We start from the raw sequence: 24423 nt of genomic DNA on the forward strand, positions 1-24423 counted from the left end.
CTCTTTAAATTGAATAAAATTAAATTTTGTAATTAAAAAAATACTTTTCTCCTCAAAAAATCCAAGCGGAACTCATTATACCTTAAGAACTAAAACAAGTAATCTGGGATTAAGAAATAGAGAAATATGGATGGCGTACGTTAAATTTTTGAGGCCCCACCAAAGGCAATAAAAATACTTTTGAGAAAAGGTGGAGGAAGAAACATGGTCGGTGAAAGCATCAGAAAACATTCCAAATTGAAAGTCATTCTTGTCATTGAGAGCATCACAGTCAGCAAGCACACTGGTTCTCTTAAACCATGCTTGTCTTGCTGGATCATCCAAAAGATTGCAATCAAGATACGCTGGTTTGCAAGATGGAGAGTGTGTTCTATTCATCTCCCTCCTACAAGTTATTCTCCAACACTCAAATTGTCTTTGGATCGATGACACATACCATGATGCCCCCAAAACCTGCACTGACAACAATATAACCCTATTAATTTATGAATCCCTTTCTCATTCCTCTTATTTCTCTAATTAATTATTATAAGGGTTTCACATTGCAATTATGGCCACAATATTATGGTTGTGATCACAAAGGGACAAATTTTGATAACCACGTTAGCCAGGGACACAAAGGGCAGCATTGAAAAGAAGCAAGTTAAACCACTGAATAAAATGTATGCAAATAAATGTGACCATAACCATAATCTTTAAATCCTTGGTTATTATAATATGTAAGTGATTTTGTGTTAGGTTTCAAATTTGAAGTATGAATGTGAATGAATGCATGATCATTACATGGCTGGCCAACATGTAGAAACAAAGATTGTACACAGCCCCAGCCAATGCAGTTTTGGTTATAAGCCCACTAGTCTTTAAGATTCGACGTTGAAGAGGAAAAATCTGAAACAATCGGGGAACATACTGAATGAGGACAATGAGGGATATTGTGTGATTTCCTTGTGCTACAGTTGACCCTTTCACTGCCGGAATCACGAACCAAATCACAATCTGCACTCACACTTGATTATTTTGATGTAGAAAGTAATGGATTGACATTGATTGAGTGCATAATGCGTACCTGAGGCAAAGGAAGGGTGGCAAGTAGATCGATGATGAAATCATGCTTGAGGTACCTTTTGGCAATGAGGTGGGGATCGGTGACGAGCTCCTTGTGGCCATAAACACGAGTGAGAGGGTTAACGTAGGCCGTCCGGAATTTGAGGACCATGTGGAAGAGGAAGAAAAGATCGGCCACGGTTCTGGCGAAGGTGACGACGACGCCCAGGTACCAATCGGTTTGCATGCAAGCCTTGTCGCCCGTTATGGGATAGTAGAAGTAGAGAGGGTCAAGGAACAGTGCCACAATGCACGCATAAAGGAAGGTGCGGTTCCATCTTGCGATGAATCTTGACCGTGGGTCTAGTATTTTGTACCACCATGGTACCTTCTTCCGCAGGGAGAACGATTTTGGGAACCTTGTGAATCGATTTGACACCGCAAACCGCTGCAACTCGCTTGGATTCATCATCATCCTCCTTTCTTCTTTTTTCCTTTTTTCCTTTTTTCGGATAATTATTGATGTTGTGTGTTGTTATTTTTTCAATCCAGAGAAAGAGAGAGAGAGATGTGAGGTAGATGTGAGTGATGAAAGGAAAAATGTATTCTTGAAAGATTTAAAATTCGGTTACTATACCGAGAGGATAATGACCATTGATTGTTACCATTAGAAGAAGTGCTTGCTTGTTACATTATTCTCTTAGTAGGAATTGTGTAATGGGCCGGATAACGTGCCAATTTGGATCTATGAAGCTCTCAAATTTGTATAGACTAAAGTGTACCATAAAGTGTACAAAAATTAACAAATAACAGATTCCCGTACCAAATACCCTAATAATTTCGAACATTTTAGGATTAGTTAAACAATGAATTATTAATAGGTATTTATAACTGTTTCACTCGATTTTTGTTATTTTTAGACAGGACATCAAATCGAGTTTGTATCAAGATCTCAGTTTGGAGAGAGATACGACTCTTCTAAAAAGAGTGAACTCGACTCGAAAATTGCTTAATAATAATGTTAAAGTGACTTATCTTAAAATTACTAGTGGCAGATTTATAATGAATAAAGTAAAAGAATAAATTAATTAAATAAAAAAAAAACTTAACAAATAAAAGTGTAAAAATTTCAATGAAAGTAGAATAACAACAAAAGTGCAAAGAAATGAAATAAAATGAATCAAATAAACAAAAGAAAATAAATTAAAAGTTGACTTCTAACACTCACTTGTACTTGCACTTCATGTTCTTTCATTACGTCACTGGGACTGGGAATTTTATGAGTTTATGTGATGATTTAGTGATCTTGATTGAAGTCCTAGAACTCTTCTAAGTTTCTACTATTTATAGACCATAGAGATGGACTTGCTATGGAGCATGTTGTCCACTATCTTACTTATTTTTCTTAGCCATGGCCATGAAAAATCTTGTCTCCCAAGTTTTAACATGCACGTCTTTCTTGATTTTCAGGTCCCATGTTTTCTTTAGCTTGCTCTTCAAATTTTACACTCATATTTTTTACTCAGCTTAAAGGTCAAATAGCAAGTCTTGATGCTCAAGAAAAAGTAATAACTACCTTTCGACCTCAACTTTCTTTGTACTATATTTCTTATACTTTAGCTTACCTGTCTCTGCTTCTGTAGCCGAAACACTTTTTCTGTAGTTGAAACCATTGGCAGTCAAAACGCCCCATTTGATCGAGAAAAATCTATTTTTTTACCAAAAAATTGCCCCTTTAAAACTTGTTATTTTGTTCAAAATACAAGTTTTAACGTTCCTCTTGCTAAGCACATGCAACCTTTTTAGATCCTCAAAATTTGAAAGGACAGTTACACATCATTCAAAAATGACGCGCGCTTTTCTGAAAATTTATAACGTTCCCTGGGTTTTAATGAGCCATTTTTGAATAGAGTACTCCTCACGCCATCATTACTTTTGCAATCAAATCATCCCCAATTTTCAAAACTCCCACCTTCAAATACTTTCCACGGCTTCCCAATCAATTTCCCATTCAAGCTCTACACCGGCCATCACTGCCGCTTCCTTTTCTTAGACAACCATTGCTGCTGCTTCTCATGCTCATGAAAAAGGTGATAAAGTCATTCTCCTTCTTCCATTAGTGGCCGAAGTGGCGCAGTTCTACAATGAAGATGGAGCTTTGAAAGCCCCAAACCCAACTGCAGAGACCTCTGATCTCTGGCGTCGCTAAATATTCCTACCATTTTCAGTTATTGGAGCATTGTATTCTTTCTTAAGTCCTTTGACAACCCAAGAACAAATTAATTCTATTTTTTCTTTCTTTTCATCTCATCCCAGAGAATTTATCATTGATTTTCTACAAGAATGTCAAGGCTTCATACTTTGCTGGTCTTTAGAACTGCTCCCCCTAGGGATTTGAGTTTCCTTTTTTGACCTGGATATCTCAACTTGCACCTGTGTATAAACCAATTTAGGAATCTCTAAATATTGTTCATGCCTTAGAATTAGCTACCTTCAACTTTTCTTACATTTCTCCTTTAATAGGGGCTAGTTTGTACTTTTGGTGCCCTACCACTAATAACTTTCATTTTTCTTATGGAATGATGGATCCGACTCTGATGGACATTTCGACCCTGACCAGCTTACTAATTGATGGTGAATTCGTGTCATGGTCGACCGATTATCCTGAGGATGATTTTGACATTAAGTTCGACTCGAACTCCATATCGAGTTTCATTCAAAATAACATGGGTTCTGATAGAGACCTTACTTTTGATAGTAAGCATGTAGCTTTCCTCTTGCTTTGGCTCAACTCCTTTGTATTCTGCTCAAAATCGGTTTAAATTCAAAAGAACAACTACTTGCCCCTTGCCATTATGCTTCATCGCAAAAAACTCATCGACCTTCCTGCTTTGATTATGAGTCATCTTTATGAAACACTTTTCTTGATTGTTGGTGAAATTCGACAAAGAGATCTTTCGATAAACCCTTTTGGTCCCCTCTGGGTTGTAAATTTGTGGCTCAAAGTTGTTCTTGAATCTCGACTCACAGTTTCTGATTCTAAAGTTCCCAACACTCCAATCGATGGTATTCATCTTTTCCAAAGTTCTTAGACGAGACCAAATACCATGTCTCCCATTGGTACCTTTTGACACTTTGTTCGGATTCTATTCAACATCAAAGAAGACCATAATGTTTCTTATTTCCCAAACCCATTTTCATTTCGACCTAGTTCTGTTTCATGCTTTAACTCTTTTACTAGCTCTCAACCAGAGAATCAAGCAATACTCGATGATATGTGGGATAAAATATTAACTCCTCAAATCCTCCCTATCAGCCTACCTCATGAATCATCCTGAACCCTTAAAAAAAATTAATACTTTTATTCTCCTCAGTATGTAGCCCGATAGTTTAGTTTAGTCCAAGCCTTACCTTCTCCTCTGTCTGTCAACCCTAAAGCTCCAATGATTTACTATGAGATGTCGGAGTGATGAGCGGATAATTTATACGCTTTTTGGCACTATTTTTAGGTAGTTTTTAGCATGTTTTAATTACTTTTTACTATGTTTTTATTAGTTTTTATGTAAAAATCACATTTCTAGACTTTAATATGAGTTTGTGTATTTTTCTGTGATTTCAGGTATTTTCTGGCTGAAATTGAGGGACCTGAGCAAAAATCTGATTCAGAGGCTGAAAAAAGACTGCAGATGCTGTTGGATTCTGACCTCCCTGCACTCGAAATGGATTTTCTGGAGCTACAGAAACCCAATTGGCGCGCTCTCAATTGCTTTGGAAATCAGACATCCAGGGCTTTCAAGCAATATATAATAGTCCATACTTCGCTCGAGTTTTGATGACGCAAACTGGCGTTCAAACGCCAACTTTCTGCCCTATTCTGAAGTTAAACGCCAGAAACATGTTACAAACCAGAGTTAAACACCACAAACAGGCTGAAACCTTGTGTTTAACTCCAAGAGAAGTCTCTACATGTGTAAAGCTCAATGCTCAGCCCAAACACACAACAAGTGGACCCGGAAGTGGATTTTTGCATCATTTACTCATTTCTGTAACCCTAGGTTACTAGTCTAGTATATAAACTACTTTTAGAGATTTATTTTATATCTTTGATCAGTTCTATGCTATTGATAAACCCATATTTCATGATATAATTGTGCTCAATTTAAGTGATTTATTCAAACCTTCACCCACTTATTCATGTGAAATTGCATGGTTATACTTTCCCTTCCTTATTATGTGATATATGTGAAAAACATGTTTCCTATGCTTTAAAAATAATTATTTTAATTACCTTTTATTATCATTCGATGCCGTGATTTGTGTGCTGAGTATTTTCAGATCTCCTAAGGTAGGAATGATTTAAAGGATGGAAAGGAAACATACAAAAATGGAAGGAAAGCATAAAATGGAGTTTTTGAAGAAACTGGCAGCGACGCGAACGCATGGACGACGCGGCCGCATGCCTAGTGCGAAAAGGCAGTGACGCGAACGCATGACTGACGCGGACGCGCATCTTGAGCAGAACGCAGATGACGCGTACGCGTGACCGAAGCAAACGCATGATAAGGAAAACTCCCAGATAACGCGACCGCGTGACCCACGCGGGCGCGTGACAGACGCCACGCACCAGAAACTGCAGAAAACGCTTTCAGCGATTTCTGAAACCCTTTTTGGCCCAGATCCAAGTACAGAAAGCACAGATTAAAGGTTATAAAGTGGGGGAATGCATCCATTCATAAGGAGGTCGACAATTATTCACTTTTCACAATTTAGATGTAGTTTTTAGAGAGAGAGGTTCTCTCCTCTCTCTTAGGTCTTAGGATTAGGATTAGGATTTCTCTCAATTTTAGGACTGCTTATCTTCATTACAGGTTCAATGTTCCTTTAATTTATGTTCTCTTCTACTTTTATTTATTCTATTGCTTTTATTTGTATTTGACTTATGTTGCCAAATTGGCTTATGAACCTTTTCATGTTAGATTTGAATATTCTACTTAATGCAATTTGAGGTATTTCAGAATTATGATTACTTTTCTTTATTTATCTAAATAAGTTAGACTTTTCCTTTTTGGCTTTGGTTGATTGATTGGTAACTCTTGAGTTGTCAAACTCATCGTGATTGATAATTGTTATCTTTGCTGATTGATTTAAATTCCTATAACTCTAGTCTTTCCTTAGGAGTTAACTAGGACTTTAGGTGTTAAATTGATTTATCCACTTGACTTACCTTCATAGTTAGAGGTTGACTTAGTGGGAGCAAAATATAATTCTCATCACCATTGATAAGGATAACTAAGATAGGACTTCGAATTTTCATACCTTGCCAAGAGTTTACTTTACAGTTATTTATTTATTTTACTTGTCATTTAAATTACTTGTTCCTTACTTTCAAAACCCCCAATTTACAAAACTCATAACCAATAATAAGAACACCTCCTTGCAGTTCCTTGAGAAGACGAACCGAGGTTTAAATACTTCAGTTATCAATTTTAAAGGGATTTGTACTTGTGACAACCAAAACTTTTGTACAAAAGTATTTTCTGTTGGTTTAGAAGCTATACTTACAATGCGATCATATTTTTATATTTCTTTACCGATAGAAAAACCTGATCGTCAGCTATCATAGATCATATTGTACACGTTTGGAGGCTGGCCATTCGGCCATGCCTGGACCTTCATCACTTATGTATTTTCAACGGTGAAGTTTCTACACCCCATATATTAAGGTGTGGAGCTCTGCTGTTCCTCATGAATTAATGCAAAGTACTATTATTTTTCTATTCAATTCAAGCTTATTCTTATTCTAAGATATTCACTCGCACTTCAACCTGATGAATGTGATGATCTGTGACACTCATCATCATTCTCACCTATGAACGCGTGCCTGACAACCACTTCCGTTCTATCTGCAATAGCTTGAGTGTGTATCTCTTAGCCTCCATTCTGAAAGATCAGAGTCTTCGTGGTATAGCCTAGAATTATTGGCCGCCATTCCTGAGATCCGGAAAGTCTAAACCTTGTCTGTGGTATTCCGAGTAGGATCTGGGAAGGGATGACTGTGACGAGCTTCAAACTCGCGAGTGTTGGGTGTAGTGACAGACGCAAAAGGATCAATGGATCCTATTCCAACATGATCGAGAACCGACAGATGATTAGCTGTGCGGTGACAGCACATTTGGACCATTTTCACTGAGAGGACAGACGGTAGCCATTGACAACGGTGATCCCCAACATACAGCTTGCCATGGAAAGGAGTATGAATGATTAGACGAAAGCAATAGGAGTTTTTGGCGCCGTTGACATCACAATTTCGTGCACCAAGTTTTTGGTGCCGTTGCCGGGGATTGTTCGTGTTTGGACAACTGACGGTTCATCTTGTTGCTCAGATTAGGTAATTTTATTTTAATTTTAAGCTTTTTGTTTTTATTGTTTTTATTTTCAAAAAATTTTCAAAAAAATAAATTATTTTATGTTCTTCAGAATTTTTAAGAATGAATTCTAGAGTTTCATGAGATATGTTGAATCCTGGCTGGCTGTTAAGCCATATCTAATCCTTTGGACCGAGGTTTCAACTATCCTTAGAAGAGCTTCTTTGTCTTTCTCAGCAATTTAGCTGTTGTATGTAATGATCTGCTAAAGCTTGGCTGGCTATTGGCCATGTCTAGAGTTTTGGACCGAAGCTTTCACTGAAAGCTTGGCTGGCTAGTAAGCCATGTCTAATTCCTGGACTGGAGCTTTAGACTAACATTGCATGATTCCTGGAATTCTTATTAAAAATTTTGAATTTCCTTATTTTCTTTTTTCAAATAATTTTCGAAAAATACAAAAAATTTAATAAAATCATAAAACCAAAAATAATTTGATGTTTCTTGTTTGAGTCTAGTGTCAATTTTTAAGTTTGGTGTCAATTGCATATTTTTAACTTTTCTTAAAATTTTCGAAAACTCATGTGTTCTTCATAATCTTCAAGTTGTTCTTGATGATTTTCTTTGTTTGATCTTTGCATTTTTATGTTTTGTGTCTTTTCTTGTTTTTATATGCATTTTCAATTTGTTAGTGTCTAAACATTGAAAATTTCTAAGTTTAGTGTCTTGCATATTTTTTTTTCTTAAAAATTTTCAAAAATAAGTTCTTGGTGTTCATCTTGACATTCAAAGTGTTCTTGGTGTTCATCTTGACATTCAAAGTGTTCTTGCATGCATCATGTGTTTTGATCTTGAATTTTCATGTTTTGAGTCATTTTGATGTTTTTCTTGTTCCTCATTAAAAATCAAAAATAAAAAAAATATCTTTCCCTTATTCTTCTCATAAATTTCAAAAATTTGGATTGACTTAGTAAAAAATTTTTAAAAATTTAGTTACTTCTTATGAGTCAAGTCAAATTTTCAATTTAAAAATTTTATCTTTTTCAAAAAATCAAATCTTTTTCAATTTTTCTTTCATATTTTCGAAAATTTCAAATTGATTTTCAAAAATATTTTTCTTATTTTGTTTCATAATTTTCGAAATAAATGCTAGCAATTAATATTTTGATTCAAAAATTTTAAGTTGTTACTTGCCTATTAAGAAAGGATCAATCTTTAAATTTTAAAATCATATCTTTTAGTTTCTTGTTAGTCAAGTAATCAACTTTAATTTCAAAATAAAATCTTTTTAAATTTTTTTTCAAATCTTTTTCAAAATAAATTTCAATCATACCTTTTTCAAAATCAATTTCAAAATCTTTTCTAACTTCTCATCTTTACAAAATTTGATTTTCAAATCTTTTTCAATTAACTACTTGACTTTTTGTTTGATTTTAAAAGTTTTCTATTTCAATCATATCTTTTTCAAAACCACCTAACTAATTTTCTCTCTCTAATTTTCGAAAACTCCTCCCCACTTTTTCAAAATTCCTTTTAATTAACTAATTGTTTTAAATTTTAATTTAATCTTATTTCTCTTTTTAATTTTCGAATTCTAATTAATTAATTAAACAAAAACAAAAATATTTTCCTTTTGTTTCAATTTAAAATTTCAAATTCTTCCCCCTCTCATCTCTTTCTATTTATTTATTTATTTATTTACTAACACTCCTCTTCCACTCAAAATTTGAACCCCCTCTTCTTCTCTGTGTTCGAATTTTTCTCTTCTCCTTCTTCTCTTCTTCTATTCTTCTACTCACATAAAGGAATCTCTATACTGTGACATAGAGGATTCCTTTTCTTTTCTGTTCTCTTCTTTTTCATATGAGCGGGAACAGGGATAAAGACATTCTTATTGAAGCTGATCCTGAACCTGAAAGGAATCTTAAGAGGAAACTAAGAGAATCTAAAGCACAACCCTCTGGAGAGGACCTGACAGAACTTTTCGAAAAAGAAGGAGACATGGCCAAAAATAACAACAATGCCAACAATGCAAGGAAGATGCTTGGTGACTTCATTGCACCCTCTTCTGACTTCTGTGGAAGGAGCATCTCTATTTCTGCAATTGGAGCAAACAACTTTGAGTTTAAGCCTCAATTAGTTTCTCTAATGCAGCAGAATTGCAAGTATCATGGACTTCCATTGGAAGATCCTTATCAGTTTTTAGCTGAGTTCTTACAAATCTGTAACACTGTTAAGACTCATAGGATTGACCCTAAGATCTACAGGCTTATGCTTTTTCCTTTTGCTGTAAGAGATAGAGCTAGGACATGGTTGGATTCACAACCTAAGGACAGCCTGAACTCTTGGGAAAATCTGGTCAATGCCTTCGTGGCAAAGTCTTTTCCACCTCAAAAATTGAGTAAGCTTAGAGTGGAAGTCCAAACCTTCAGACAGAAGAAAGGTGAATCCCTCTATGAAGCTTGGAAAAGATACAAGCAATTGATTAGAAGGTGTCATTCTGGTATGCTTTCAGAATGGATCATCATATGCATATTCTACGATGGTCTGTCTGAACTGTCCAAGATGTCATTGGACAATTCTGCAGGTGGATCTCTTCATCTGAAGAAGACACCTAAAGAAGCTCAGGAACTCATTGAAATGGTTGCAAATAACCAATTCATGTACACTTCTGAAAGAAATCCTGTGAATAATGGGGCAACTCAGAAGAAATGAGTTCTTGAAATTGATACTTTGAATGCCATATTGGCTCAGAACAAAATATTGACTCAGTAAGTCAATATGATTTCTCAGAGTCTGAATGGATTGCAAGCTGCATCCAACAGTACTAAAGAAGCATCTTCTGAAGAAGAAGCTTATGATCCTGAGAACCCTGCAATGGCAGAGGTAAATTACATGGGAGAACCCTACGGGAACACCTATAATCCTTCATGGAGAAGTCATTCAAATTTCTCATGGAAGGACCAACAGAAGCCTCAACAAGGCTTTAATAATAATGGTAGAAGAAATAGGTTTAGCAATAGCAAGCCTTTTCCATCATCTTCTTAGCAACAGGCAGAGAATTCTGAACAGAGCCATTCTGGCCTGGCAACCATAGTCTCTGATCTATCCAAGACCACACTAAGTTTCATGAATGAAACAAGGTCCTCCATTAGAAATTTGGAGGCACAGGTGGGTCAGCTGAGTAAGAAGATTACTAAAACTCCTCCCAGTACTCTCCCAAGCAATATAGAAGAAAATCCCAAGAGAGAGTGCAAGGCCATAACCATGACCAACATGGCCGAACCTGGAGAGAGTGAGGAGGATGTGAGTCCTAGTGAGAAAAGCCTCCTGGGATGTCCTCTAGATAGAAAGATTTTCTTCCTCTCCTACCTCATTTCTGTTTTCTACTGCACAGGAGCAAAAACAAAAAATGTCTCGTGCCAAGTGACGAGACAAAATGAAAATGTCTCGTGGCTAGGGACGAGCTAAAAACAGAAAAGTCTCCTCTGAATCCAGCAAGTGTTAGCAAAAAAAAAAAAAAGGGGGCTAAGATTCAACCCCCCCTTCTCTTAGCCACTGAAACCATCAAAAGGAGTTTCCCTTTGAGGAACCATAGGAATCTTTGGCTCATACACAGACCATAGAGATTCCATTGAACTTCCTTCTGCCATTCATGAGCTCTGATGAATATTCTTCCTCTGAAGAGGATGAAGACATCACTGAAGAGCAAGTTGCTAAATATCTAGGAGCAATCATGAACCTGAATGCCAAGTTATTTGGTACTGAGACTAGGGAGGATGAACCCCCCTTGTTCACCAATGAACTGAATGCATTAATGAGGCAGACATTACCTCAGAAGAAACCGGATCCCGAAAAATTCTTCATACCTTGTACCATAGGCACCATGACCTTTGAGAAGGCTCTGTGTGACCTGGGGTCAGGGATAAACCTCATGCCCCTCTCTGTAATGGAGAAACTGGGAATCTTTGAGGTACAAGCTGCAAGAATCTCACTAGAGATGGTAGACAAATCAATGAAACAGGCTTATGGACTAGTAGAGGACGTGCTAGTGAAGGTTGAAGGCCTTTACATCCCTGCTGACTTCATAATCCTAGACACTGGGAAGGATGAGAATGAATCCATCATCCTTGGCAGACCCTTCCTAGCCACAGCAAAAGCTGTGATTGATGTTGACAGAGGACAGTTGGTCCTTCAGTTAAATGAGGACTACCTTGTATTTAAGACTCAAGGTTCTCCTTCTGTAACCATGGAGAGGAAGCATAAAAAGCTTCTCTCAATACAGAGTCAAACAAAACCCCAATATTCAAACTCTAAGTTTGGTGATGGGAGGCCATAACCAAACTCTAAGTTTGGTGTTGAGAGGCCATAACCAAACTCTAAGTTTGGTGTTGAGAGGCCCCAACCCTGCTCTGATTATCTGTGAGGCTCCATGAGAGCTCACTGTCAAGCTATTGATATTAAAGAAGTGCTTATTGGGAGGCAACCCAATATTATTTAATTATATCTATTTATTTTCCATTGTTATTTTATGTTTTCTGTAGGTTGATGATCATGTGAAGTCACAAAAACAACTAAAAAATCAAAAATAGAATGAAAAACAGTATTAAAAATAGCTCACCCTGGAGGAAGAGCTTACTGGTGTTTAAACGCCGGTAAGAAGCATCAGACTGGTGTTTAACGCCAGAAAGAAGCATCAAGCTGGCGTTAAACGCCAGAAACAAGCTACAGTCTGGCGTTTAACTCCAGAAACAAGCACCAACTTGGCGTTAAATGCCAATAAAGGGAGAAAAGCTGGCGTTTAACGCCAGAAACAAGCAACAGTCTGGCGTTAAACGCCAGGATTGCACTCTAAGGGCATTTTTGAATGCCTCAATGGAGCAGGGATGCTAAGTCCTTGACCCCTCAGGATCTGTGGACCCCATAGGATCCCCACCTACCCCACCTCTTCTCTCTCTCTTCTTCACATCTTTTCATAACACTCTTCCCCAAATACCCTTCACCAATCACCTCCATATCTCTTCCCAAATACCCTTCACCAATCACCTCATTCACTTTCCCAAAAACCCCACCTACCTCCAAATTCAAAATCCTTTCCCACCCAAACCCAACAAAAGCATTGTTTTTTGTTTTTCCATAACCACTAATGGCACCTAAGGCCGGAGAAACCTCTAGAAAGAGGAAAGAGAAGGCAATTGCTTCCACCTCCGAGTCATGGAAGATGGAGAGTTTCATCTCAAAAGCCCATCACTAAGAAGAGGATGGAGCAAACAAGAGAGCCCACTCATAGACCTCAACAAGAGCATGAGGAAATTTCTCATCATGAAATCCCTGAGATGCCTCAAGGGATGCACTTTCCTCCACAAAACTATTGGGAGCAAATTAGCACCTCCCTAGGAGAATTAAGTTCCAACATGGGACAACAAAGGGTGGAGCACCAAGAGCATTCCATCCTCCTCCATGAAATTAGAGAAGATCAAAGAGCTATGAGGGAGGAGCAACAAAGGCAAGGAAGAGACATTGAGGAGCTAAAGCACTCCATAAGATCTTCAAGAGGAAGAACTAGCCGCCATCACTAAGGTGGACCCGTTCTTTAATTTCCTTGTTCTTTATTTTTCTATTTTTCGTTTACTATGCTTTATGTTTATTTATGTTTGTGTCTTTATTACATGATCACTATGAATGTCCTATGAATCCATCACCTTTCTTAAATGAAAAATGTTTTAATTACAAAAGAACAAGAAGTACATGAATTTCGAATTCATTCTTGAAATTAGTTTAATTATTTTGATGTGGTGTCAATACTTTTTGTTTTCTGAATGAATGCTTGAACAGTACATATTTTTGAATTTGTTGTTTATGAATGTTAAAATTATTGGCTCTTGAAAGAATAATGAAAAAGGAGAAATGTTATTGATAATTTGAAAAATCATAAAATTGATTCTTGAAGCAAGAAAAAGCAGTGAAGAACAAAGCTTGTGAAAAAAATGGCGAAAATAAAAGAAAAAGAAAAAGCAAGCAGAAAAAGCCAAGAGCTCTTTAAACCAAAAAGGCAAGAGCAAAAAGCCAGTAACCCTTTAAGTTAAAAGGCAAGAGTAAAAAGGATCCAAGGCTTTGAGCATCAGTGGATAGGAGGGCCTAAAGAAATAAAATCTTGGCCTAAGCGGCTAAACCAAGCTGTCCCTAACCATGTGCTTGTGGCGTGAAGGTGTCAAGTAAAAAATTTGAGACTGAGCGGTTAAAGTCGTGATCCAAAGCAAAAAGAGTGTGCTTAAGAACCCTGGACACCTCTAATTGGGGACTCTAGCAAAGCTGAGTCACAATCTGAAAAGGTAATAAGTTTGACCTATACCTACTTACCTACTATTGGATTTGAACCAATGACTACCGACTCCTCATTGATGTATTGTTTTCATCGAGATCGAATCTAAATAAAATTAAATCACAATGTAATTTTCTTGTTTCTGAATGGGCTTCTTCAATTCTTTTCTTTTAGGTTTCTGTTATGAATCGGGAATAGAACCAATGGGTGATGCTTGGTTACAATTTTGAATCCGCAGTTTTGTGTCTGTGGCATTTATGTATTCGGTGGTAATACTGGAAAACAAAGTGCTTAGGGCCACGACCAAGACTCATAAAGTAGCTGTGTTCAAGAATCAACATACTGAACTAGGAGAATCAATAACACTATCTAAATTGTGAGTTCCTATAGATGCCAATCATTCTGAACTTCAAAGGATAAAGTGAGATGCCAAAATTGTTCAGAGGCAAAAAGCTACTAGTCCCGCTCATCTAATTGGAGCTAAGTTTCATTGATATTTTGGAATTTATAGTATATCCTCTTCTTTTTATCCTATTTGATTTTCAGTTGCTTGGGGACAAGCAACAATTTAAGTTTGGTGTTGTGATGAGCGGATAATTTATAGGCTTTTTGGCACTATTTTTAGGTAGTTTTTAGTATGTTTTAATTACTTTTTACTATGTTTTTATTAGTTTTTATGCAAAAATTACATTTCTAGACTTTACTATGAGTTTGTATGTTTTTCTGTGATTTTAGGTATTTTCTGGCTGAAATTGAGGGACTTGAGCAAAAATCTGATTCAGAGGCTGAAAAAGGACTGCAGATGCTGTTGGATTCTGACCTCCCTGCACTCGAAATGGATTTTCTGGAGCTACATAAACCCAATTGGCGCACTCTTAATTGCGTTGCAAATTATACATCTAGGGCTTTCCAGCAATATATAATAGTTCATACTTTGCTCGAGTTTTGACGACGCAAACTGGCGTTCAAATGCCAACTTCCTGCCCTATTCTGAAGTTAAACGCCAGAAACAGGTTACAAACTAGAGTTAAACGCCACAAACAGGCTGCAACCGAGCGTTTAACTCCAAGAGAAGTCTCTACATGTGTAAAGCTCAATGCTCAGCGCAAACACACACCAAGTGGGCCCGGAAGTGGATTTCTGCATCATTTACTCATTTCTGTAACCCTAGGTTACTAGTCTAGTATATAAACTACTTTTAGAGATTTATTTTATATCTTTGATCAGTTCTATGCTATCATAGATCATATTGTACATGTTTGGAGGCTGGCCATTCGGCCATGCCTGGACCTTCATCACTTATGTATTTTCAACGGTAGAGTTTCTACACCCCATAGATTAAGGTGTGGAGCTCTGCTGTTCCTCATGAATTAATGCAAAGTACTATTATTTTCCTATTTAATTCAAGCTTATTCTTATTCTAAGATATTCACTCGTACTTCAACCTGATGAATGTGATGATCCGTGACACTCATCATCATTCTCACCTATGAACGCGTGCCTGACAACCACTTCCGTTCTATCTGCAATAGCTTGAGTGTGTATCTCTTAGCCTCCATTCCGGAAGATCGGAGTCTTTATGGTATAGGCTAGATTTATTGACGGCCATTCTTGAGATCCGGAAAGTCTAAACCTTGTCTGTGGTATTCCGAGTAGGATTTAGGAAGGGATGACTGTGACGAGCTTCAAACTCGCCAGTGTTGGGTGTAGTGATAGCGCAAAAGGATCAATGGATCCTATTCCAACATGATCGAGAACCGACAGATGATTAGCCGTGCGGTGACAGCTTATTTGGACCATTTCCACTGAGAGAACGGACGGTAGCCATTGACAACGGTGATCCCTCAACATACAGCTTGCCATGGAAAGGAGTATGAATGATTAGACGAAAGCAATAGGAAAGCAGAGATTCAGAAGCAATAAGCATCTCCATACGCTTATCTGAAATCCCACCAATGAATTACATAAGTATTTCTATCTTATTTTATTTATCTTTTAATTATCAAAACCTCATAACCATTTGAATCTGCCTGACTGAGATTTACAAGGATGACCATAGCTTGCTTCAAGCCGACAATCTCCGTGGGATCGACCCTTACTCACGTAAGGTTTATTACTTGGATGACCCAGTGCACTTGCTGGTTAGTTGTGCAGAGTTGTGAAAAGGAGTTGAGATTACAATCGTGCGTACCAAGTTTTTGGTGCCATTGAGATCACAATTTCGTGCAGCACGGAGGCAAAAGAATTCAACAAGATACTAGAGATGAATAACCAAAGAATGTAGACTCAATACCAGTATTTAAATATCAATTGTTGTTTCTTGGCGACTCTTGACTTTCATGAATGGTGGTCAAAGTATTTTTCTATTCATTGTACATCTATCGATCAAGCCATTCGAATATGGTTTTTCCTACTACGCACATAGCGTCAAAGAAAACCAAAGGTGAATATATAAAAGAATTCTTTAATCTTTTCAAGTACTTTGTACTTCTTTAGGCATCATTTCGATACTCGACTTACCTTGCCTTTAATTTCTCTAGTTACTCAACAAACACCTAACACTCAAGTTACTGTAGACCCACAACCAGTTGAGAAAAACTTAGATACTGATAAGGATGCAACACCTAAGAAAAAAAAACAAACAAAGAAGAGGTCAAAGTAGAGGGAGGTCGAATGATGCAACCCTTACTTCAAAGAAGTGTGGTCCTATTGATATTCTGATGAGAGCTAAAACACCAAAGCTTTAAAAGGTTCGACCTGCAACTCAAAAATTTCACATTATACTTGCAATTTTATTTTTGTTTTTTCTAATATATTGTAGTCGAAGAAATCCTAGACAGAGACTTCTCTCGAGTTGCTAACATCAGCATCCTTTTGATCAAGAAGTGGATCAACCAGTTTATGTTGAAATAGAATTCCTTTAGCCTAGTCAGATTGTTAGTCTATCTACTCCTGTTCCGACTCCGACTCAAAATCCATCATCGATACCAACATCTCATATTTCGACCTCTTTTCCACTGGTACTTCTTTTGTTTAGATTTTCAATGTTAAATTCTTTTCGACTGCCACCTAATCCTTATGTTTTTGCCCTTCTCAAATTCACTATATGCCTTTTCCTAGTGACGTTGGAGCTCATCAAGAATCTAGGCTTGCATATGGATCAAGATCGACTACTGCAACTATCACCATTGTTCCTAGACATTCGACACAGAAATTCGTCGAACTATTGACATAGAAATTCATCGACAAAGACACTACTCCCATACTGTCAACACAGAAATTTGTCAATCAAGATACGGAACCACCATTTAATATTCCTTCTCTAGAAATTGGAAATTTGAATTTTGATGACATCAACTTTGACCTGGAAAATATATTATCTGAAGCTCGACATGTTTATTTCTCTGAAGGAACTATGGCGTTGTCTTCTGGTCTAGAATTGAGCATTGTTATCCCTCAAGTTGAGAAGTTAACTCTAGCAATGTCGATCAAAGATGAAGAGGTTATAGAATAAGTTACTTCCCCTGTGCGCATGGGTCCAAATCCTCAAGTTGTCAATAGAATCAATATTGTTCTTGATTGTTTGAACCCATTAAGGTTATTGATGATAATACTGTCCTAAAAGCTCACCTTACTAATGCCCTTGCCTTCCTCAATCAACATATTTTCTCCAACATGCATTTAGCTCTTGGCTCATTTATTGAGGATGTCTCTTCCCACTTCTCTAGAATTCATGATGCTGACCAAGAACTGAACAAGTCACTTGAGACTTTAGCCGACTATGATACTCAGCTGGAAAAATATAACACGGTGAAGTCTCAGGTCACAGAGGTTTTGTTGGAGGGTTGGGCAAAAGAACGACAAATGGTGTAACTAGCCGCAACCCGTGAAGTTTAGGCCGACTAGTTTAAACAAAATATATATATCAGAATTTTGATAATAAAATAGATATGTCTTATCTCTCAAAGTTTTCAAGTACAAAAGCCTCTAAGGAAACCATATACAAAAATGGAGAGATACTACAACAAAATAAAACAAAAGTAAAACTGAACCATCATCCGCTCTGTCACCATCTACAAACTCACCGATGTGGGTCGCGACCTGCATCTGAAAAACAACAACAATATATAGTGCCCAATAAATAAGTTATAAGGTTCTGAGAAGCCAAAGGCAATCCTAGAAGTTATCATGAGCATATAAATTCAAAACTTATAAGTATATGTACTAAAACCATCAATAGGATATCTATCTTAAAGGATTTCTATTCTACGTTCACCACTATCCCAAGACCTTTGCCAACCTATCCTCCACGCGATCCCATCACCACCACCTACCGAACCTCCTCAAATCCAGCAAAACACAAGTAATGCATACAAGTAAAACACAAGAAGAGCTCATATACAACAAGTAATTCATTTAGCAATTAGACATATTATTTATTTAGGAATAATATAATTAATCAAAGCAAGCAAACACATAAAAAATGTATATGATGAATGCCTGTCCTATTTGCTATGATATCACTTGTTGGTTCATTGCCAACCCGACAGATCCACATGGGATGTCGCCTTTTTGCCATGCCCCTAGGATATAGTGCCTGATTCACTTTGTGCACCCCTGGGATATAGTGCCCGACTCACTCTTTTGCGCACCCCTGGGATATAGTGTCTGACTCACTTTTTCGGGTTATCGTGTCCGAGTTCACTCTTATGGTAGGAAAGGTTATATGAGCAAGAGGCTGCCTCAGTCCTCATATCTCAACGTAGGCGAGAGACTGCCACAGCCCCTACGCTGCCGCCGCAACCTCGACAAGTGGGATCCAACCTCTATCCTTGCCAGGCGCATAGTGTCTTACCAATCATAACATATCAATAATGTGTTACCTAATCTCAGTGATCATGTTTACCTTTATGAAATTCACCATTCTCAACCTTTAGTTCATCATTCATATTTATTTCTCATTTACCATCAATATATCATTCTGTCAATCTGCTCTAATAAACCCCTGCATAGAACTTCCCAAACCTAGGCTAAAGTCTCTAGATTTAAACTGAAAATAACCTCTTTAATTCACCCAATACTCTCTCTTTTGTCCCAAAGCTTAAACACTAGCTAGAATATCTTAAAAAAGTGTTGCGGAGGTTAAGAAAGCAAGAGGAAAGGTTTAAAACTCAAAAATCACAATTTCAACAAAACAGGGGGTCATTCGTACGCATGCCCATGTCCGCGTATGTATGAGTGTTAAAATAGTATTGTCACGTACGCATGCACCATCTGCATACACGAGTTATGGGGCATAGATTGGTGCTCGTGTACGCATGCCCTCGGTCGCGTACGCATGAGCACTAGCAAAAGTCCATTCTCTCGTACGCATGGTACTATCTGCGTACGCATGTCTCAATTTTTCAAAAAAAGCTATTTTATTGCAGAATTTAGTTTTTTACACCAAACTTCAAACGCACATAACTTCTTCGTTAAAAATTATTTTTCATCTGTTCTTTGAACGACATAAATTACACGGACCCAATTTTCATTCAGAACAAGTTTCATAAAATTTGAGGGTGGGGATACCAAGTTATGGCCCGTTGAAATTCGTCAAAAATAGGTTTTGACCAAAATTTGAAAAGTCCTCCAGTTTTCAAAATACTAAAACTGAAACACAATTTTACCATACCGAATCAATACCCACAATACTCCTCAATCATTTCTCCAGTATTCAATCACCTTTCATTCAATTCTCACCTTATCAATTCATTCAACAATTTCTAATCCAACCTACATCACATCAATGCTCATCGTTTTCATCAATCCTCATCAACGCATATATATATATATAGGGGATACCAAGTTATGACCCGTTGAAGTTCGTCAAAAATAGATTTTGACCAAAATTTGAAAAGTCCTCCAGTTTTCAAAATACTAAAACTGAAACACAATTTTACCATACCGAATCAATACCCACAATACTCCTCAATCATTTCTCCAGTATTCAATCACCTAAATCATTCAATTCTCACCTTATCAATTCATTCAACAATTTCTAATCCAACCTAAATCACATCAATTCTCATCGTTTTCATCAATCCTCATCAACGCATATATATATATATAGGGGATACCAAGTTATGACCCGTTGAAGTTCGTCAAAAATAGATTTTGACCAAAATTTGAAAAGTCCTCCAGTTTTCAAAATACTAAAACTGAAACACAATTTTACCATACCGAATCAATACCCACAATACTCCTCAATCATTTCTCCAGTATTCAATCACCTTTCATTCAATTCTCACCTTATCAATTCATTCAACAATTTCTAATCCAACCTACATCACATCAATGCTCATCGTTTTCATCAATCCTCATCAACGCATATATATATATATAGGGGATACCAAGTTATGACCCGTTGAAGTTCGTCAAAAATAGATTTTGACCAAAATTTGAAAAGTCCTCCAGTTTTCAAAATACTAAAACTGAAACACAATTTTACCATACCGAATCAATACCCACAATACTCCTCAATCATTTCTCCAGTATTCAATCACCTTTCATTCAATTCTCACCTTATCAATTCATTCAACAATTTCTAATCCAACCTACATCACATCAATGCTCATCGTTTTCATCAATCCTCATCAACGCATATATATATATATAGGGGATACCAAGTTATGACCCGTTGAAGTTCGTCAAAAATAGATTTTGACCAAAATTTGAAAAGTCCTCCAGTTTTCAAAATACTAAAACTGAAACACAATTTTACCATACCGAATCAATACCCACAATACTCCTCAATCATTTCTCCAGTATTCAATCACCTTTCATTCAATTCTCACCTTATCAATTCATTCAACAATTTCTAATCCAACCTACATCACATCAATGCTCATCGTTTTCATCAATCCTCATCAACGCATATATATATATATAGGGGATACCAAGTTATGACCCGTTGAAGTTCGTCAAAAATAGATTTTGACCAAAATTTGAAAAGTCCTCCAGTTTTCAAAATACTAAAACTGAAACACAATTTTACCATACCGAATCAATACCCACAATACTCCTCAATCATTTCTCCAGTATTCAATCACCTTTCATTCAATTCTCACCTTATCAATTCATTCAACAATTTCTAATCCAACCTACATCACATCAATGCTCATCGTTTTCATCAATCCTCATCAACGCATATATATATATATAGGGGATACCAAGTTATGACCCGTTGAAGTTCGTCAAAAATAGATTTTGACCAAAATTTGAAAAGTCCTCCAGTTTTCAAAATACTAAAACTGAAACACAATTTTACCATACCGAATCAATACCCACAATACTCCTCAATCATTTCTCCAGTATTCAATCACCTTTCATTCAATTCTCACCTTATCAATTCATTCAACAATTTCTAATCCAACCTACATCACATCAATGCTCATCGTTTTCATCAATCCTCATCAACGCATATATATATATATAGGGGATACCAAGTTATGACCCGTTGAAGTTCGTCAAAAATAGATTTTGACCAAAATTTGAAAAGTCCTCCAGTTTTCAAAATACTAAAACTGAAACACAATTTTACCATACCGAATCAATACCCACAATACTCCTCAATCATTTCTCCAGTATTCAATCACCTTTCATTCAATTCTCACCTTATCAATTCATTCAACAATTTCTAATCCAACCTACATCACATCAATGCTCATCGTTTTCATCAATCCTCATCAACGCATATATATATATATAGGGGATACCAAGTTATGACCCGTTGAAGTTCGTCAAAAATAGATTTTGACCAAAATTTGAAAAGTCCTCCAGTTTTCAAAATACTAAAACTGAAACACAATTTTACCATACCGAATCAATACCCACAATACTCCTCAATCATTTCTCCAGTATTCAATCACCTTTCATTCAATTCTCACCTTATCAATTCATTCAACAATTTCTAATCCAACCTACATCACATCAATGCTCATCGTTTTCATCAATCCTCATCAACGCATATATATATATATAGGGGATACCAAGTTATGACCCGTTGAAGTTCGTCAAAAATAGATTTTGACCAAAATTTGAAAAGTCCTCCAGTTTTCAAAATACTAAAACTGAAACACAATTTTACCATACCGAATCAATACCCACAATACTCCTCAATCATTTCTCCAGTATTCAATCACCTTTCATTCAATTCTCACCTTATCAATTCATTCAACAATTTCTAATCCAACCTACATCACATCAATGCTCATCGTTTTCATCAATCCTCATCAACGCATATATATATATATAGGGGATACCAAGTTATGACCCGTTGAAGTTCGTCAAAAATAGATTTTGACCAAAATTTGAAAAGTCCTCCAGTTTTCAAAATACTAAAACTGAAACACAATTTTACCATACCGAATCAATACCCACAATACTCCTCAATCATTTCTCCAGTATTCAATCACCTTTCATTCAATTCTCACCTTATCAATTCATTCAACAATTTCTAATCCAACCTACATCACATCAATGCTCATCGTTTTCATCAATCCTCATCAACGCATATATATATATATAGGGGATACCAAGTTATGACCCGTTGAAGTTCGTCAAAAATAGATTTTGACCAAAATTTGAAAAGTCCTCCAGTTTTCAAAATACTAAAACTGAAACACAATTTTACCATACCGAATCAATACCCACAATACTCCTCAATCATTTCTCCAGTATTCAATCACCTTTCATTCAATTCTCACCTTATCAATTCATTCAACAATTTCTAATCCAAAATCATCGATTTTACACATGTCAAACCTCCTCAATCATCACAACATTTACATGCTCATATCAAATTTTTCATTCAAATACTCGTATTATCACCCATATCATCATAACAAGCTCAAGCATACACATTCACACCTGCACCAACCAAGCTACATCCACAATACTCAACATCAATTCAATCATTCATACAAATTCAACCTATCTTAAGGCAACTAGCCTAAGTTTCACACAACATTATATATTAACTAAAGAAAATCAAAATTATATCTTGGCCAATTTTTTCCAAGCTTGAAACACCAAAACTCAGCCACCAAGTTTAATCCAAACACTCCAATCCACCAAATCAACTCTAGTCAACAAGAAATCAAGCTAGTTCATATAAATTACCAAAATGAATACTAGGAATCACATATATGATAAACCACAAGGGTATAGATTTTTTTTACTTTATCTAACGCTAATTTGCACCTAAACCACCAAAAATATAAGATTTCTTCAAAACCCATAGCCAAAAATGTAAAATTTTATGGGAGAGAGAAATGGACAAGAAATTAAAATATTTATACCACTTTGTTAAGATGAAATCGAAGAGCTCGACAAAAGCTTCGCGTGGCCATAAATGGCACGCCAATCAGAGTTTTGGATCACAAGTTATGATCGATTTATTGTTGAAGTGAATAGTGAAATCCTCCTCTTCTCTCTTCTCAGGTTGATCTCTCTCTCTCTCTTTTGTGAATGAAATGAGCTAAAATGCTCATTAATGATGTATATATATGTTGGGTTTGGGACCAACTTGGGCCCAGTCCAACCGGTTTGTGTTTTTGTTTCGTTTGGCCTCCTCGGGCCAAAACCTTAAAAATAAGTATTCGGTTTTCTATTCTAAATATCTCTTTAAGTATTTCTGTGATTTTTATTTTCTAATGCATAGTACCAGACTGACTTAAGTAGGTACTGCCGGCTAAATTACCGATACGTATTTTTCGCAAAAAAAATTACATTTTTTCACTCCAAAAAACCCGCTGAATCCAAATCTTAATTTTAAAATTTTAAATTAATATTTCTAAATTTTCTAACCTATTCCAGACAATTAAATTATTATTTTATTCTGATTAAACAGTTAATAAATTTCTGGTTCTTATATCAATCATTCATAACTTTCTCTACAAAACTCTATTTTCCTCAGTTATTAGACGATTTTAAAGATCTTATCACTGGCTTTAATTTAAGATAGATTTTATACAATTTCAAGCTTCGAGCGCCAAGTTATCACCCGTTGAAGTTGGTCAAAATTCTATTTTTATCAAATTATGCAAAATTGTCAATTTCTCAAATTCTCTATTTATTTCCTTTCAAAATCACCTCAAACCATTCCTCAACACTTATAATTAATTCTTAATTCTTCCTAACCATTCATAGCCTAAATAAACAAATCCCAATACAATCACCCATCTCATTAACAACATTGGTGCCTGAACTGAGAATTTCGCACAGCTTAACCGGCAAGTGTACCGGGTCATCCAAGAATATCTCAGGTGAGTGAGGGTTGATCCCACGAGGATTGCTGGACTGAGCAACAATGGCTATCCAGTTAGAGTTAGTTAGGTGAATCAGAAAAGGGGTTGGTGAGTCAATTCGCATAAAACAGTAAATAAGCAAGTAAAGAAAGCAATAAGGGTTTGGTGTGAAAACAGAATGAGAAAACAGTTAAGGTTTCAGAGATGTTTATCATTCCAGATTAAAAGTTCTTACCAACTATTTTAACAATGTATAATTCATTCCATGGCAAGCAGTAAATGTCTAAACCCTGATCTCTTAGTGATTTAGCCTCCTCTAATCTTCATTAACCACCACTCTCGTAGTTACTTAATTCCGATTAGAGGGTTAAGTTCAAAAATTAGTTTATGGCCACAAAAATCCTAA

At 36.4% G+C, this 24423-nt stretch overlaps 1 protein-coding gene across 1 annotated transcript in view; it reads right to left on the reverse strand.

Moving 5' to 3' along the window:
* The window catches only part of LOC107640975 (probable cyclic nucleotide-gated ion channel 16), a 4432-nt gene extending 2919 nt beyond the window's left edge, over window positions 1–1513 (reverse strand). The window contains exons 1-3 of the mRNA XM_016344483.2: window positions 1067–1513; window positions 784–996; window positions 140–453 (exon numbers count right to left, since the gene is read on the reverse strand). Coding sequence (XP_016199969.1) covers window positions 140–453; window positions 784–996; window positions 1067–1513 — 974 coding nt within the window. The remainder of the gene's footprint in view (window positions 1–139; window positions 454–783; window positions 997–1066) is intronic.

The sequence above is a fragment of the Arachis ipaensis genome, chromosome B05 (genome assembly GCF_000816755.2).
Source record: "Arachis ipaensis cultivar K30076 chromosome B05, Araip1.1, whole genome shotgun sequence".
Taxonomy (NCBI): domain Eukaryota; kingdom Viridiplantae; phylum Streptophyta; class Magnoliopsida; order Fabales; family Fabaceae; genus Arachis; species Arachis ipaensis.